Source organism: Primulina eburnea, chromosome 1 (assembly GCF_022965805.1).
Source record: "Primulina eburnea isolate SZY01 chromosome 1, ASM2296580v1, whole genome shotgun sequence".
Lineage (NCBI taxonomy): Eukaryota > Viridiplantae > Streptophyta > Magnoliopsida > Lamiales > Gesneriaceae > Primulina > Primulina eburnea.
In genome coordinates, this window is record NC_133101.1 from 6416693 (window position 1) to 6433638 (window position 16946).

Sequence of the window (16946 nt, forward strand, 5' to 3'; positions counted from 1 at the left end):
TGTTTTCATTTTCTTTGTATTTTTTAAAAACATTTTTTCTATTGCTATAATGTTTTAAAATCAGAATTATTAACGTCGTTAATTTTGTTTTCGAGTTCTTATCACATACCTCGCACATTAAAATTATATTTATTAAAATTGTAATAAAAATTTATTGCACTACATTAAAAATTATATTATTTTATTGACTCATAAAGTGAAAATAACATTTAATAAATAAATTTTAGTTTTTTTATTAATTATATACAACACTTGATGTTTTTAAATATTTTTTATAATTTTAGTTAATTTTTATCTTAATTTTATAACTCAAATTCATATATATGGTAGTAAATTAAAAATTTCATTCACTTGAATATATGTGATAATATACTTTTAAAAAATTTTGAATGCATATATAAAGATAAGTATATGAAATTATATATTAAAAATGTATAGAATTATACTAATTTCAAATATATTAACATACTTACATATACAAATAAATATCTTGTTTATTTTGTTATTAGACATATTGTCAAAAACAAATTTTATATATATTTTTCACATTTACTTAAAATATATGAAATTATTCTAAGTTTGACTGTTTAGTATTATTGAAAATTAGTGTTGCATTTTTTTAAAATTAAATAAACATGTTAAATTCATTGAAGAATTGAATTTTAATTGCAATGAATATAGTACTGACTTATTTATTATTTTTCGTAAATTAAATCAATAAGTAAAAAATATTATATTGATAAATAAATTATTTTAAATATATAAAATTATTTATGTTCAACTACAATTTCAAAGAAATTTTAACAAAATCACAATAATAATTACAAAATCCAATGATTCCATGAAAAAAATTATAAATGTCAATAAAAATCCTACAAAATAAATCTACAAGATTATGTGAAAATCTTCATAAATATGTGATATTTTACAAAAAAAATTAGTAGAAATCTATAAAAATCCATAAAAATTAATACAACTTTCATTGTCAACTTCTGAATTTGGGTTGATTCATACAGAATGGATCCACAAGATATAGAAAATGTCATCGGACTCATATGTATACCTAACATCCCTTTGTCTTCCTATTTTAATTTCTGTTTGAAAGTTAAATCTATAAATTTTAACAACGCCCTTTGCATCAATAGTTATCAAAGAAAAAATTATGGCCGACTGACCTACGTATCGAAATACATAGGATAGGACGAACTTGAAATATGTTTTCTGCAAAATATACAGATGTATATGCTGTTGCTGATTCAACAGTAAGACAATTCCATCTTTCCATTGTATAGCTTTACATTTTCTCTACTTTTTACGCCAACTCCTACTGATTCTCACAAAGTCCCTTTGGAAAAATAAATACGAGGATTCGTGAACAAAACCATGTAAGTGAGAAGATGCGTTGAGAAGATAACTGGCGGCACTGGGGGTGGTGTCCAAAAAAGCTGGTGATATGAACTTGCTGCTCGATGTTCTCCTTTTCAAACTAGCTCTGCTTCTTCCACTACATGTGAGATTTAATGGCCAAATGGAAAGGCGAATCCTATAAATATGTTTAGCATAAAAGTTGTTAGGATCGTCCAAAAGCAACAGATGGAGGTCTCGCTGCACGGAAGAGATGTGGACAGGCCAAGTCAAATGCAAGTAGTGTGGAATATATATTTTCTGACTCAACTCGCAATTTGACTGCTTGAGCTCTACTAGAGCTACACCAAGGAGTCGATTTTTTTACTCGCACATATATCTAGTAGGTCGAGCAAGAAATGACTATTAAGTGCTGTTTCTCTATATAAAACCAGTTGTCAAAAAATGTTATTCATAAAAGATTTAAATGCATGAAATGAGAGTCGAGCTAGATTATTTACTGCGCCAGAGCATGCTTAAATGTGTTCGAACTTGACTCAACCTACTCGGCCAGCTGCTCAAGTACCTTGAGTCAAGCTTTGGTTGAGTTCAGTTGCACCCCTAGTGCATAAAAACAATACCAAGAATTCAAATGATTAACATAATTCATTATGTCCAAAAAAGGGCTTTACCTATGAGTTCGGCAACAATCGGCCATTGTACATCTTGTCAAGTAATTCTTTTGCATCCGGCCCTCTAAGAAGACCTTTGTTGTTTGGCAAACCAGTCCCCAAACACACAGGACATACTAAGTTTCCTCGACCTACATCAAAAGTTGAGAAAATCTGAATACTGAAATCAGTATTGGAAGCACATCAAAGGCAAACAAATCATAATAAACCTAAAACTAAAATCCAACAAATAAATATCAGAGATAGTACCTTGTCCTATAAACGTTTATTTCAATAATTTTATTTCACTCTCACCGTTGAGGCAAAAGAAAAGTAACATTTGAATCAACTAAGCCAAATGAATCTATTCACAAGTCATTAAAAGTTGCATACCATAACAATTTGGGCATTCTGTAAACACGTAGACATCTTTGGCTCTTTTTCTGTTTAGAGCTTTCCATTTTCCTGTACCACCACACATGTCGCCTAAACAAAGAGCAAATGAATAACTCGCTCACCGTCACAAAAAATATATAAATTTGAAACATCAACTCACACTAGCATAGCAATGGCTTTAAACTTTATTTTAATATTATGACTAAAGCATGAAAAGGTTTACGCAATATAATGACCATGGAAATGGAATCTATACTTACAGATAATAGCACCACTACCCCCACAATTTTGACATACAGCATTTTCTTTGCCATCCAAGGCAATTGCCTTCGGTTAAGAACTAGACATTCTGGGTGCAACTATCAAAGCCATTGATGAACATAAACATGTAAGACAATGCCTCCGAGAGGTTCCCTCATAAGATATCTGTTTAATGACAAGAAAACTTTACTTGAGATGATGTACAAAAATCTGGAGTTGAAAACATGAAGGAACAAAAAATATTCAGAGGTCAGCAAGCAAACAATAATATGTCCAAGATTTCTCGGCAGACAAGAATATTCTACTACCAGAATTAACTCTTTGTACTGTTGAAACTCAAGGCCTATTTAAAGACAGACTGAAGGCCGAGAAGATAAAGATTCGTCGAGAAAGAGATTTAAAGATGCAAGTTATTTTGCTCTATGATATTTTGTGTTAATCTGTTACAAGAATACTCCACAAAACCTGAGTGAACTAGAAATATACAGGCTTAGACATAAAACTAAGTGAGGTATAACTGGTTGTAATACTAGAAGTTACAATCTGATTATAAAGGGCTATCGAAATCAAAACTCTTCCGCACACTTAATTAACTGCTTCACAAAAATTTGTTAATCTTACACCAAGCTAGGTCTTGACTCGCTCGACTAACTGTGACAAAAACATTTTGAATCAAGTATTTTGAAAAATGTTATAAGTCTTATCGGTGCTGCATTCACACCCTCTCTGCATTGTTTATTGGCTTACTTGTGACTGTCATAGCTATTGAAAATGCTGTGTTTTAATTATGATTGCTCCTTAAACTTTGTGCGAAGAGAGCAACATAATTTGGCGAAATATTTGCAAGAATGGGTTTGGTCAAAATATTTTAAAAAAACTAGCCTCTAGTGTCATGAATAACAGTAGAGAGATCTAGTTCTTTTTTCCCAAAAAAAATAAAATTGACCAAGCCTATTATTGCAAGTGGCCCCAATTTGGACTACAAACTCAACTTCGAATTTCATTGCAATGTAGAAGCAAAGGCCTCTTTCATAAATAAAAATGAGATACATCCCACTTTAGTTCTTCAACACACAAACACACACAAGACAGACCTCTTCTTTTCTGAGTTCCATGGAGTGGTCGGAAGAACCAGCAGAGCAGCTGTCATCCTCCAAACTGGATATAATGTGAAATCTAGATAGCTTTAATTTGGAAGCTACAAATGACTAATCAAAGCATGATCAAGTCACTTGGCACTGGATAAATAAAAATTTGAGTAGCATTTATTCGAAAAAAATTAAAGCAAAGAAACCAATAGCAAACTAAAAAGAATTCAAGACAAAAACAAAATATCATTCGTAGAACATTTTCCTAAAGCATTCACCTCCAAATTCACAAAAACCCAAATTAATCATTGAAATGTTGCATATTAATTGTTTCCTGCATAATTTGGCACATAACCATGCTCACATACATAAACAAAAACAAAATTTAATTAAAAAATGCGATTTTTTTTGTAAACCAACAATTATGACCACCGTCAATTATCGCAGTACATTATCCAAAAATTGAATCTTTCTTCCACAGCTTCACATTCCAAAAGTTACAGACGAATAGACCCAAGAAAATATCAACATGAGCCAACACTAAATTAGTTGTTTTAAAAAATATAAGCAGATAAGAAGAAAGCACAGAGAAAAGAACAAATACTTACAGCGCTTTGAGGAAAGCTCAGATTTTTGTAGAGAAAATCTTGAAATGGCAGAGGGTGTGTGCAAAGAGATATGAGCCATCTCTCTCGATCAATCTTTCTCTAAAGAGATTAGCTTTCTTGTGACGTCGCAGCAATCGGAATTTCTGTTGATATTCCAAGACTATATTTTTGTTCGAAAATTTTGTTTGCCATTTTTAATGCTAAAAGCTGGCTAGAGGGAGGATTGTTCAAGCTACTGTATACAATTCTCAGTACTGATGTGAGATAATTAACACATCTTTCTCACACTCAAGAATGAACAGTCTAACACATAATGGTGAAACGGACCTGACCTAACTCAACCCAAAAATTAGCTCAAAGAGGGAAGATTGTTCAATCAATATATGCAACCCCCAGATTATTTATTATACCGACGTAGGACAATTAACATTTAAGATAAACATTTTTTGGTTTAATCCTATAAATTATATTTTTTGTGTATCCTATAAATTAATTGTGCATTATATACGATAAATCTTTCACAAAAAAAAAAAATTGTTTAATCCACTTTTAATACTACTTTATAGACAATATTTGTTAAAAATACAAAATTTCTGTTTTTTTTTTTTTTGGATTCTCTTTTCATTTCCTTTAGATGTCGCAATGTTGGTAACATATATAATTTACCAAGATAGTAACCAAGTTTTAATTTACTATTTTTTTAAGGGTATATTGCAGAAATAAATTAAAATCAGTTGATTTCTTTCGAGACAAAAACTTACGATAGTCTCACGGATCGTATTTTGTGAGACGGATCTCTTATTTAAGTCATCCATAAAAAAATTAATATTTTTTATGCTAAGAGTATTACTTTTTATTGTGAATATCGGTAGGGTTGACCCGTCTCACAAATAAAGATTCGTAAGACCGTCGCACAAAAGACCTACTCTTCTTTCGATTATAATTTTATTTTTAAATGATATCATTCTTTAGTGAATTTGAAATATATTCTAATTAAAATGAACTATTATATAAACATTAGGGATGTAAACAAATCAAACCGTTTGCGAGTTATTCGGAGCTCGGCTCGACAAAAAGCTTGTTTGAGTTCGTTTGTTAATCATATTAAACAAGCACAAGCTCGATTTTGAGCTCGACAAATTAATCAAACCAAGCTCAAGCCTAAGCATATTCGGCTCGTGAGCTCGCAAACATGTTCGTTAATAGGCTCGCGAGCTCGAACTGGTTTGTTTAGGTGGCTCGTAAGCTCGAGTTTGACTCATTTATTGAGTTGACAAATAAAAATATTAGTACTAATAAAAGTTAAACTTTTATGTCTAATATAAAATTACTTCATACATATATTTAATTTTAACAAGCTCGAATCAAGCTCAAATTTGAGCTCAATTGTATGTTTTAAGAGCTCGAAAACGAGCCGAGCTCAAGTCAGGCTTGTTAAATATGATAAACGAGCTATTAATAAACCAAACTCGATCTCGATTTGATTAACATGATAAACGAGCTTTTAACGAGTCGAACTCGAGCTTTTCACAAGCTTAGTAATTTCAAGACAAGTCGAATTCTAACATGATGATAAAAACTCGAATAAAGCTCGAGCTCTATCAATCTTAAACGAGCCAAACTCAAGCCAGATGATAAAAGCTCGAATCAAGCTCGAGCTCGAGCTTGAGTTAGAATTAATCTTAAACGAGCTAAGCTCAAGCCTGATACTATTCAGTTTGGTTTGGATCATTTACATCCCTAATAAACATGTTAGGAATTGATTTGAAGTTTATAATCTTATTTCTATGCACAAAAAATATATTTTTTTGTCATCCAAAGCTTTGAAATTCATCAATTCAAACACAACCTAAAAAAATTGGGATGAGTTAATTAATTTAACATAGATATTTCAAAAAAATGTACAAAGTATAATTAAATAATATATAAATTACAAAAAATTTCTGGATAATAAATATAAACAAAAATAGTATTATTTATTCGAACTTTTGATTTGAGTAATATATTGTGCTTATATCAAATCGTTGTTGGATTCAATAATTGTCTATGATATCTATTTTTCGTCATTGATAATTTCATTCATATTCACAAAATATCGATTGTCGCCTATTCTATGTAAAATATTAACCCCTTTTTTTTACGAAATTGATCAAATTTTATTATCTCTTACAGAAAAGTGTGATACATATGAACAAATGATTTCCATATAATTTTATTCTTGACACAAAGATAAGAAAAGATATTATTGTCTATTCGAACTTTTGATTTATGTAATATATTATACATAAATGCTCTTGTTGTTGGATTCAATATATGTCCATGATAAATATTTTTCTTCATAGATAATTTCATTCATAAATATTTAATATAGCTTATTCTATATAAAATACTAATCTTTTTTTTTTACAAAATTAATCAAATTTAATCTTTCCCCTGCATAAAGTGTGAAAAGTAGCGTGCTCATCGATTGATTCTGTTATTTTTTATTTCGATTTTTTCAATATTCGGTTTGAAAATGTATTATCTGATATCCGAAATTTTTTCCTTTGATTCGATTTTTTTCGATTTTCTAGCAAAACGATTATCTATTCGACTTTGATAAATATTAAAGTTAATAATTAAAATATAATTTATATTAGTTTTCAGTTAAATTTTTTAGTAAAACTTTAAAATATAAAATCTAAATGGACTAAATAAATAATAACCAATTTAAAAGTAACAAAAATATTCTTGATTCACTAAATATTATTTCGTAAAACATATCGTCTAAATAAAATATAAATAAAATTATTAATTTAGTTAAATTTAGATTTTTCCGATCAGTTCGAGTTTGGCAAATAAAATCTAAAATCAAATCATATAAATTTCAATTTTGCGATATCCTTTTTTCCATTCCTGGAATTTGAATTTACAATTTCTTTATTTTCTGACAAATCTGAACATCAGGAAAAGCGACCCCACACACCTAACTACACTCGTCCCACAATAGAAAGAGTGCAGTGTACATTGATATCGGGGGAGCACGTCCTCTCGGTGTACTTATTCTTTTGTGATTTTTTTGAAATCCTGAAATTAATCTTTCCCCGCATTTCTTGAACTGCTGATTTCTTGGAAAACCTCGTATAGATTTCTTTCTCAGACTACTATTAATTATTCAAGAAAATCGATTGGTCTAATTGATTTTTCTACCTTTGCCGTTTGTTCCAAGCACCCTTTTATCCTCTTCCTCACGTCTACTCAACGACCATCTAGAAATCTTGTAGAACACAGCGTCATGTGAATTGATTTCTAAATTATTTAAATCTTTGACACCCATTTCTGAATTTTCATTTTTTTATATTGTTTGGAGTGAAGATCAGAGGATTGAGTTATTGGGAGAGATGGGAAGGGTGTTTGTTGTTTTTCTTGAAGGAAAGATCTACAGTTGCAAGCACTGTGGGACCCATCTTGCTCTCAGTGAAGACATCATGTCCAAGGTTTTGCGATAATTTCCTATCGATTCGTGGAAAAGATCAAATTTTGTGTCACTTTTTTGAGATGATGATTAACCTTCTTATTATTGTTTCTGGGGTGGATGAGAAATCTTGAATTGGGCTTGTTGTTTTTGATGATTTTGATGAGGGTACCGTGGGAAGTGGTTGACTTTTCTTTTGATGATATGATTGTTCTTGAACCATTTTCAGTTTTCTTCCATGTCTTCTTCTTCTCGTTTTTTTTGGTGGAAATGTTGGATCAAGTGAAGTCCTTTATCTCTTGGACAAGAGGAGTGATTCAATTTGGTTGTCTGTAGAACTATAATGGCACCACACGAATCTTAATTTGATTGCTGATGATTTTATCCCGATGATGTAGCATACTTTTCACAAAAATCTACAGCCATATGTTTGAATGCATGATTACGGTAACAAGTTATTACTTTCATTATGCAGTGTTCTTGGATTTTTTCTGTTGCTTTTATCTTAAATATATTTAAGTCGATGTTTGAGTCACGATGGTTTGAGAGTCCCGAAGTTTATGCCAATTGCGTTCTTGGAACAATCCGCCCGTGAAGATAACTAATGCATCGCCGCAACAGTTAATCCGTTGTATAGCATCAATCCTGTTTTAATAAGCATCTTTGCAGGGTGATTTGAGATTCGTGTTGGGGAAGGTGTGATCTTAGCAAAATCCAAGACTTTTTCTGTGGTTTAATCAGTGGAATATGATTTTTATTTTGATATTTTGTTTCATGTATAATATCTCAGTATCGATTTTGAGAGGTTCTGTGCCGCACGAAGTCCTTAGTCGGTGTCAAGATCTTCACAGAACCTTAGTTTGTGTAGGAGTCTGCCTAACCCCTCATACCGGCGGTGTTTTATTTTTAAAAAAAAAACAAAATTGAGTGATGAATTTACAGAGACGGGTCTCTCTTTGAAAAGAGTACTATGATATGTTTTCTATGCATTTCCTTGGTTCATTTTTGGGGTCGACACTCAATCCTTTCTTTCATTTCATCGAGGGCCTGAATTAAATATCTATTTCTTCCCTTTTGAATGTGTCAGAAGACAACTGAATCGCGGGCTGAATAGTTTTCTAGGGAAATTAAGGACATTGGTTTACATAGCTTCATTAAGAAGAAAGAACTTTATGTGATGGACAGTCTTTGTTTCAAATAATTATAAGAAACCTTACATTCTGAGGAGTTCGATGAGTTTGGCTTAGGCTGCACTGCACTTTTTTTATGTCTAAATTTTTTGTAGCTTGGGATATTACAGGTTAATCTATTAGTGTGGTTCAATATTGTAGGCTAATTGAACGTATCACCATTCGGTATAAGACAAGTTGAACCTGAGTCAAGCTTTCGAAATTTTTGAGACTCATATCTAAACTCGTGAACTTATCGTCGAGCTTGAGCTGCTCATTGACCTAGTGTTATAAGTGATCTGATTCAAAATTGAGTGCAAAATAGGGTATCCCACGCTATATTATGAAGCAAAGGTTGGATCATAGTTTAATAACAAAGAAATTATGTATGAAAACAATTTTAAATGGTATATATTGTATAGCATATAACCAATATAAATAACTAGTGATAGTACTAAAAGCTCGTTTAGAGCGAACGTGTAGTGATTTGATCTCGAGTTGAACGGCTTACTTTCTAGTTTAGCTCATCTTACTCTCTTGATGGCTATATAATGTCTTTTATGGCATGCATTTTAGCTATTCACTTATGTTTTGCATTGTGGTTCTTTGCTTCAGTCTTTCCACTGTCGGCATGGGAAGGCTTATCTCTTCGATAAGGTGTAAGTTCTCCTTAATCAAAATCTTCCCAAATCTTCAAACGAAGGCCTATTTTTCTCTTCTTTTTCATGACTCTATGTTATTAATTTATCCGCATGGTTGGGGCAGTTGATCGTATTTTAAATATTAGTACATGGTTAAAAGATTGTTTCTTTGCGAGTCTTTGGATCAATTACAAGGGCTTAAAGCTTTTTATGTATTAACAAACTTTTGGTGTTGTGAGCTTGCAACTATGAACGAGTGCTGTTCAGTTAATTACTCCACACAGATATGTAAAGTTTTCTCGGTGTATTGACAAATTCTTGTGCTGTTGTATTAGTCAAGTAAGCTTTTTTCAATCTTTTTCATTATGGTAATTAATCCTCTCAAAGTCCAATCTCCATCTTTAATTTATTCAAAGTATTGGCTTTGAGTGATACTCGAGAAGCATAATGAACCCAGGTGGATTTCTGTGTTCAAAGACTTGAACTTTAACATGAAAGAAAATATTCGCACATGTAACTGCAATGAAGTTACCACTCAAGAACGATGTAAAATGAGCATGTGTATTCATTTGTTCTTAAATGACTTGCTCAGCTGTTGTGGCTCGGTTCAACGTAAGATCTGTGATGTGGAAAAACAGCAGCTCATTTTGGTACCCACACATTTCACTTGTTAATTTCTTGCAGAGTAAACACAACCTTTGGACAGAAAGAAGAAAGGATGATGACTACTGGGTTGCACATAGCTGCTGATATCTTCTGTGTCCTATGTGGTTCACTTGTTGGATGGAAATATGTAAGATTCACATTTGAGGAAACGACTGAACCCTTTACATGTTTTAACAATACTGATAATTTGTTCGATTTTCTGCAGGAAACTGCACAAGAAAAGAGTCAAAAGTACAAAGAAGGCAAATCTGTTCTTGAACGGTATATGCCCGTCCGTACCACCATATTTGGGCATTGTACAGTTTAGTGCAAATGGTTGCACGTTTCTGAGGTGCCTTGTTTCCATGGAACAGGTTCAAGATTTGTGGCCCTGATGGAAGTAGATATTGGGCCGGCCATGACATACACAGTGGAGGAAGCGATGCAGACGACGCTTGATTGAATCTTCACATTATTACATAATGTATGCATGTACAGATACAAAAACATCTTTCATTTCACAAAATAAATTATTTTAAAAAAATTACATGCAAAATCTCTAACACGAACGCACAAAACTCTCTAATTTCCCTCAAATTCTCACTTAAGCGATACCACATTCTCCAAAACCTTGTCTTCACCCATCGACCGTCAAAGATCATCTTCTTCTACAACCCAATCATCTCCACAACACCTAGCAAACTTGAGTAAAACCCTAATCGCAGGAGAAATTCCAGTTTCGTGTAAAGCAATTTTAGTTTTATGTGAAGCAATTCCATCATTGTAAACTTAAGGAACTATGTAGTTCTCGGCTAGCTTATTCATTACCATCTAAAACATCACCATATCGCGGCCATTGTTGGATCAAGACCACAACCATATGCTTATTTACCTCCCTAAAGAATGATGCATTTGCCTTCGATTGTGAAAAATGAAGTGTTGATTTTATTGTGGATGAAGGATGAGGATGGTATAATTTTATAATGAAAATCGATCACAGATGATTCTGACAAAAAAGTGGTTTTAAATTATTTTGTATGTTCCTCCACCCTCCTTGGATTATTCGAATTCAGGTTTCAAAATGTACAACTTGGGTAAGCTATGATGCCCCTTGAATGTATTGTGTGCCCAAAAAAAAAGAAACATCAAAAAGCATTTTCTGCTGTACAATTAATAAAATGTTTTGTATTGTATAACATGTCATAATGTATCTTTACCGTCATAATATCAATCAAGACAATTTAATCTCATAAATTGTAATGTAATAATAATAATCAACACTGAAAATCCCAGCATCCAGCTACAACTCTGAGATCCAGTTCATTTCAATCAGCAGAAGAAACCAACATGAATGATACAAAACCAAATGATTTCCACATTCAAAATCACTTGGACATGCAACTTCTGGCAAATCATCGGGCTATATGCGTAGGAAACACACCTGAAACAAAGATCGGTCTGTGAAGAAATCATCCCAGAGAGTAAACCATTTGCTCAGAAAGTTCTGTGCCCACAACTCGAACATATCTCTGCAACTGGGCTTCCAGTAACTTCCTCTGACTGGAATCAAAAGCATGTCGTATGGTCTGCAGACAAAGGTAAGATGGAAATTATGATACAGCACAAGCAAGGTGAATCTTCTTCAAGATTTTCCCGGAAAAAGTAGATTGGAAAAGTTTTAAAGGGGTTGGTGGCACTTAATGTGATGGTGAATAAATCAGTTGTCACACAGACATTTTTTAGGTGAATGATGGAGGCAACTTTGTGCAAGTTATTTTCTATCGGAGACCTGCATTTAGAAAAATTGCAAGTAAATTGTTTCTCATTTTGAGTGGAGGTAGTACTATCCTTGTTTTCGCTCAACTGGTCCCTACTTTATTGCAATTAAGCACTAGCATCCTCCTCAGGAATCCTTCCAACAAAATATTGCTTGAAGAGTCATAGGAGATTTTAACTTCTAGTCCATCTGATATTAACAATACAAGAAGAAAAGTAAACTCACTTGCAAGATTTTATGTACCTCGTATCTCAGACGAGCTCCCCTCAATCCAATCAACAAATCACTGAGGTCCGCATTTTCCGATTCCACTGAAGTTGCACCAATAGCTTCTGAGTCTGCTTTATCATTAGAATCTTCCGAGTCCATTTCAGCCATCTCATCCTCATTTACAGCATCACTCGAGGTGTCTTGGACGAAGTCATTTTGTTGCTCCTCCAAGATATCAAAAACATTTGGCAGCAATGAATCTTCATTTTGTAAAGCAGAAAAATCAGATAACGAGACATAATTTCTTCTATCAAGCAACTGCTTTGCAACATCATAGGGAACCCACCTGACATCATAGAGATTAAGTTAGAAACGATGACTAAAATAGAGACTGAGAAGCTAACATGACCTGTCACATAGAACTTCTAAATATTATTACCCAATGGGTTTTCAGTGATCATTCAAAGTTTTCAATCTCCCCACTTAAGTACTAGACCTTTGCTGCGTATGGTGAGTTCAACCCAACAACAATTGCAATGCTATAAAAACCCAGTGGGACCACTATAAGATATGTCATTTAGATTGAGTGTAGCAGTCATTCATGGACTAATGCATCTCACCACGCTTCGAGTAATAATGGGTATACTTCATAAAATGGATGGCAATGGGGTAGGTATCATTTACACCAATCCGTTTTGGACAAATTCTACAAAAAATATATATATGTATATGTATGTATATGTATATTCATAACATACATTTGTGTGTGCATATTTACACACAAAATTTCATAGATAGACAAGCATATATACCACACTTATGTACATGCGTGCGTGTACATATGCACAGATACACACATATTAGTTAGTTATTGTAGTTATATACAAATAAATCCAAAAGATTTTATTAATAAACATACTAATACTAAATAAATAATTGTATATGAAATAAACATTTAAAAGAAAGATGATTGAAATCCAGTTCAAAGTTTACCATTTCATATGCACATTTAAGAACCAATTTAAACCATACTAAGGTAGTGTTTGCAACTCCTTAAAAATGTGAATATGAATTTTCCTTTACATTTAAGAACCAATTTAAACCATACTAAGGTAGAGTTTGCAACTCCTTACAAAAAGTGGATATGAATTTTCCTTTACAAAATTGTTATATAAAGGAAAAGGCCATAATCAATTTTTTTTATACATTTGCAAGCGCTGCCTAAATTCTGTAATACAAAAATAATATATTTTACAGTCAATACCTACTGAATGATTTAGATACTAGACTAATGTGTAATAAAAAAAATTATATATTTTAAGGTCAATATAGACTAAACGATTTAGATACTAGACTAAACTTTGGCTACGGTTAACCAAGCTGACATCGGAGTAAAAAAACAAAGATATTAGCATACATAGTACATATCTATTAAGATTTTTATCAGTTCTGAATAGAATCAAAAGTTTCAAAACATTTGATGTGGCCATATTTGTTCTGCATAGATGTTATTTTTCACTTTTTGCAGATTGCTTAGGCAATACTTACTGGTAACGAAGAGGGCATAGAAGCTCAGATGGTCGATATGCAGCTTTGTATCTCATCTTGCTGCAGGAGTGAATGTAATACCCAAGATAATAATACTGGAGACTTGGGCAATGCATTTGATTCTCATTAATCCACTTGATTTCTTCTAAAGCTGAGTACTTACCAAGTGACAGGGAGGCAAGGTCAGGGTCCCAAAATAAATATTTGCTCGACAAACAATTTGGGAGTATATCAATGACACCAACTGCAATTAGCTTCCCATCTAACACATACTGCTGATGGAAAGAACCAAAACCACATGGAGGTGCTGCACCATCACCATTTAGTGAAACATGAACCAAGGGGGTATCAACCAAAAATCTCTTGTATGAGCTTTCAGTGACATGATCAAGGGTGTCATTATGCACTCTAAGCTGATATTTCTTATACAAGGAATATTCTTCGTAATCAAAGCTAGACCTTTTCAACCGAATTTCAAACCTCAGTCTATGACCCTGAGGTGCTCCACAGCTTTTCTTTGAATGCCTGTCATTAACCTTGTCAGCTGTAGAAGGTGTTTTTGACATTGTACCACTTCCTATTTCTTCATCGAAACAAACTTTTCCTGTAGTGGAATAGAAATTGATATGTCCATTACAAGCTCTGACAGACAAACCAAAAGATTTTGCCAGCTGCTTTAAATGGCTCACCAAAATTTCTGCAATTGCCTTGGGAGAGAGCTCAGATGAATCTCTGTTTACCCCCAAGCCATGTTCAGATGACTTCACAACCTCAAAATCCTTCCTTGTTCGTCTTAAAATAGCTGCAATCTGGAAGGAAATATTGCAGGAGAATATGAGATCTTCGAGCATGTCTGCTTGCAACTTTTTTTTAGCCGGAGCAACTCTTTTGACAGCTGCCTTTGGCAACTGGAAATCGGAGGAAAGCTCCCCACTCTCCATGCATAATTTTATCGCATGATCAATCTCATTTGATAAGGAATGTATAAACTTGTGGGCCTTCTCCTTACCTTCACAATCAACTTCCATCGAATCTGTTGCATCAGAACTTTTATTCGAGATATTTACACTACAGCAGGATCCCCTAGAAGCTTCTGTCTCTTTAATTAACTCGGTTGAATTTTTCACCTCTAGTTTGCCATCAAGAAACCTAAAAATATGTCCAGCACTCACTAGTTGTACATTCTAATAAATTCTCGGAAAGGAGAATCTTCATATAAATGGCAGCATCATACATAAAAGCAGGCAGACACGACACAACTGAAGACCCAAAGGTAATACAACATGAAGAACCTTGGAACAAAGAAAAGAAGGAGAAACAGAAGCAAAATTGTGCACATTATGAGGAAAATATAGACACGTTCGTTTCACGTCTACATAACCAGGGGGCGGGGGAATTCAAAATATAATGGCATCATTATCTTGATCAGCAATCACTGATACATAATCATTTCTCGAGTTAACTGCACATAATCATTTGAATTGTGAATTTTTATTCATGGTGATATTAATAATTAATACCAAGTGCAAATGCAAACCTCATTTCTCAAGCAAACATCTAGATTCACAGATAATTATGCAAATATGCATCACTCAGACCATGAACATTTTTCAGCACATTGTTGCTGGATTTAAAACTCATGTGCAATCCAGTTGTGAGAAATACACACCTCACAGACAATATGAATATACCTTTGCATTCTTTTTGATACTCGCATTTGTTCTTTGGAAGGACTAAAGTCGGAGGCCTTAAGACGGATTGCATAAGAAGGGCAACATGTTTTCTCCATCTCAGGCTTGTACAAAAAACAGCCAGATCGTCTCCATCCTCTGTCGAGGAGTGCTACAGAGAAGAAAACCACGAGAAAATTAAATGTGATGAAGACAAATTGATATCAATCAAAGGAAAATAAGACTAAAGGTTACATAACAAATTAAAATAAGAAGTGGGGATCTGCTGTTGAATTCATTGATAAACTATACAAGTGAGACAATGATAAAACAAGTAGAGAATAATGCACATTAAAAATAAACGACAACTGGATTCTTGTGCTATTGGTTTCTTTCCATGGTGGCATGGTCCATAACAAAATTCAAGGGAATGGTGATTAAGTTGACTGAATATGATGAAGTTCAATAAGCGTGTGGTGGACTTTGCCCTAGAAACTAAGCAAATAATATATAGAGAAAAGGGGATCAATACTGGCGAGGTAGGATCTTAGCAAAATGCATCGAAATAAAGCCAGAGAATCGACCTTGATAGTCATCAACCGTTAGACTATGTGCCCAAAGTCCTGCAGTAGCAAAGAATATAAATATAAGTGAGTACATAAACAAATAACGGAGTAAAACTAAAATATGTTGCCACTTTGTAACATCATGATGAAGAGCCTGAATGACGAATGAAATCAGCAATTGAAAGTCAAAGAAATAATATATATATATATAAAAATTAAACATAGACCTATGTGGCTAAAATAGTTCAACTTTGTGAAGAACCCATTCAAAATAAAGAACAATACCACTCAGATTATCTGGAAGATTTTTGACTTGGTAAATGAAAGGGTAAACACGATGAAGCCCAAACTAATAACTTCCAGTCCAGTGTGGCAGAACCAATTAACAATAGAAAGCATGTGACCTGGTTGAATCAATTTGATTCTGATAAATCAAATTCCATTATTTTCTCAGCATCCTCCAACCATTATACTCAAGAAACAGGTAAAATGATGTCAAATCAAAACCTAGATCATCAAACCGAATCTCCACCAAATTTACGTCTCCTCTTACATCAAAACGGATTCTATACTCGCTCAATTGATACACAGTTGACCGGTGAGAAACAAATTACTGTCTAGATGAGCAAAAATACAGAAACTAACCGTGAGAAATTCTGGTGCGCGCACCAGATTTACAGTATCCACAGGTGCTTTTACGGCGGCCCACATCCACCACGACGCTTTCAACTCTCCCACCATTTCCGCCACTGCCGCTGGTGCTAGCTTCGCTTCTCAGTTTCATCGCATCCGCCATCTCCAATCTTCCTCCGACCGAGCCTCAGATTGTACCTGTGAATTAGACGATCGTTAGGTTGTACTTCAACTGGGGACAAAAACAGAATCATAGAATGCAGAC

General features: G+C 33.4%; 2 protein-coding genes, 1 long non-coding RNA gene and 1 pseudogene across 5 annotated transcripts; 1 reads left to right on the top strand and 3 right to left on the bottom strand.

Moving 5' to 3' along the window:
• Nucleotides 1-1503: 1503 nt before the first annotated feature.
• Nucleotides 1504-4559, bottom strand: LOC140824781 (protein PHOTOSYSTEM I ASSEMBLY 2, chloroplastic-like; annotated as a pseudogene).
• A 2796-nt stretch (nt 4560-7355) lies between these two features.
• Nucleotides 7356-11304, top strand: LOC140824809 (protein yippee-like). Of its 2 annotated transcripts, none has more exons than XM_073186364.1 (5): nt 7356-8269; nt 9607-9650; nt 10317-10425; nt 10504-10559; nt 10652-11304. In XM_073186364.1, exons 1-5 carry the CDS (start codon nt 8249-8251, stop codon nt 10734-10736), a joined length of 315 nt encoding a protein of 104 aa, XP_073042465.1. In that variant the 5' UTR covers nt 7356-8248; the 3' UTR covers nt 10737-11304. The 2 variants fall into 2 exon arrangements, with proteins under 2 accessions (XP_073042465.1, XP_073042460.1); XM_073186359.1 differs by having other exon boundaries at nt 7361-7844.
• LOC140824825 (uncharacterized) lies at nt 8734-10321 on the bottom strand. Its single transcript, XR_012116464.1, has 2 exons — nt 9469-10321; nt 8734-9128 (listed from the first exon to the last, which is right to left on the bottom strand). It is a non-coding gene; the product is annotated as an uncharacterized lncRNA (long non-coding RNA).
• A 118-nt stretch (nt 11305-11422) lies between the features above and the next one.
• LOC140824791 (arginyl-tRNA--protein transferase 2-like) lies at nt 11423-16946 on the bottom strand. Of its 2 annotated transcripts, none has more exons than XM_073186342.1 (6): nt 16694-16946; nt 16067-16105; nt 15504-15654; nt 13813-14961; nt 12298-12610; nt 11423-11863 (listed from the first exon to the last, which is right to left on the bottom strand). In XM_073186342.1, exons 1-6 carry the CDS (start codon nt 16842-16844, stop codon nt 11747-11749), a joined length of 1920 nt encoding a protein of 639 aa, XP_073042443.1. In that variant the 5' UTR covers nt 16845-16946; the 3' UTR covers nt 11423-11746. The 2 variants fall into 2 exon arrangements, with proteins under 2 accessions (XP_073042443.1, XP_073042449.1); XM_073186348.1 differs by having other exon boundaries at nt 16015-16105; nt 16694-16926.

Bases quoted from the DNA above. Each gene is read 5' to 3' on its own strand.
- LOC140824809 (XM_073186359.1), top strand. From the start codon at position 7,749: ATGGGAAGGGTGTTTGTTGTTTTTCTTGAAGGAAAGATCTACAGTTGC. The intron at 7,845-9,606 runs GTTTTGCGATAA...TCTTTGCTTCAG, and splicing joins GTGAAGACATCATGTCCAAG to TCTTTCCACTGTCGGCATGG. The intron at 10,560-10,651 runs GTATATGCCCGT...TCCATGGAACAG, and splicing joins GGCAAATCTGTTCTTGAACG to GTTCAAGATTTGTGGCCCTG.
- LOC140824791 (XM_073186342.1), bottom strand. From the start codon at position 16,844: ATGGCGGATGCGATGAAACTGAGAAGCGAAGCTAGCACCAGCGGCAGT. The intron at 16,106-16,693 runs GTTAGTTTCTGT...TTGCTACTGCAG, and splicing joins GCGCACCAGAATTTCTCACG to GACTTTGGGCACATAGTCTA. The intron at 12,611-13,812 runs GTAAGTATTGCC...CTATGATGTCAG, and splicing joins CTATGCCCTCTTCGTTACCA to GTGGGTTCCCTATGATGTTG.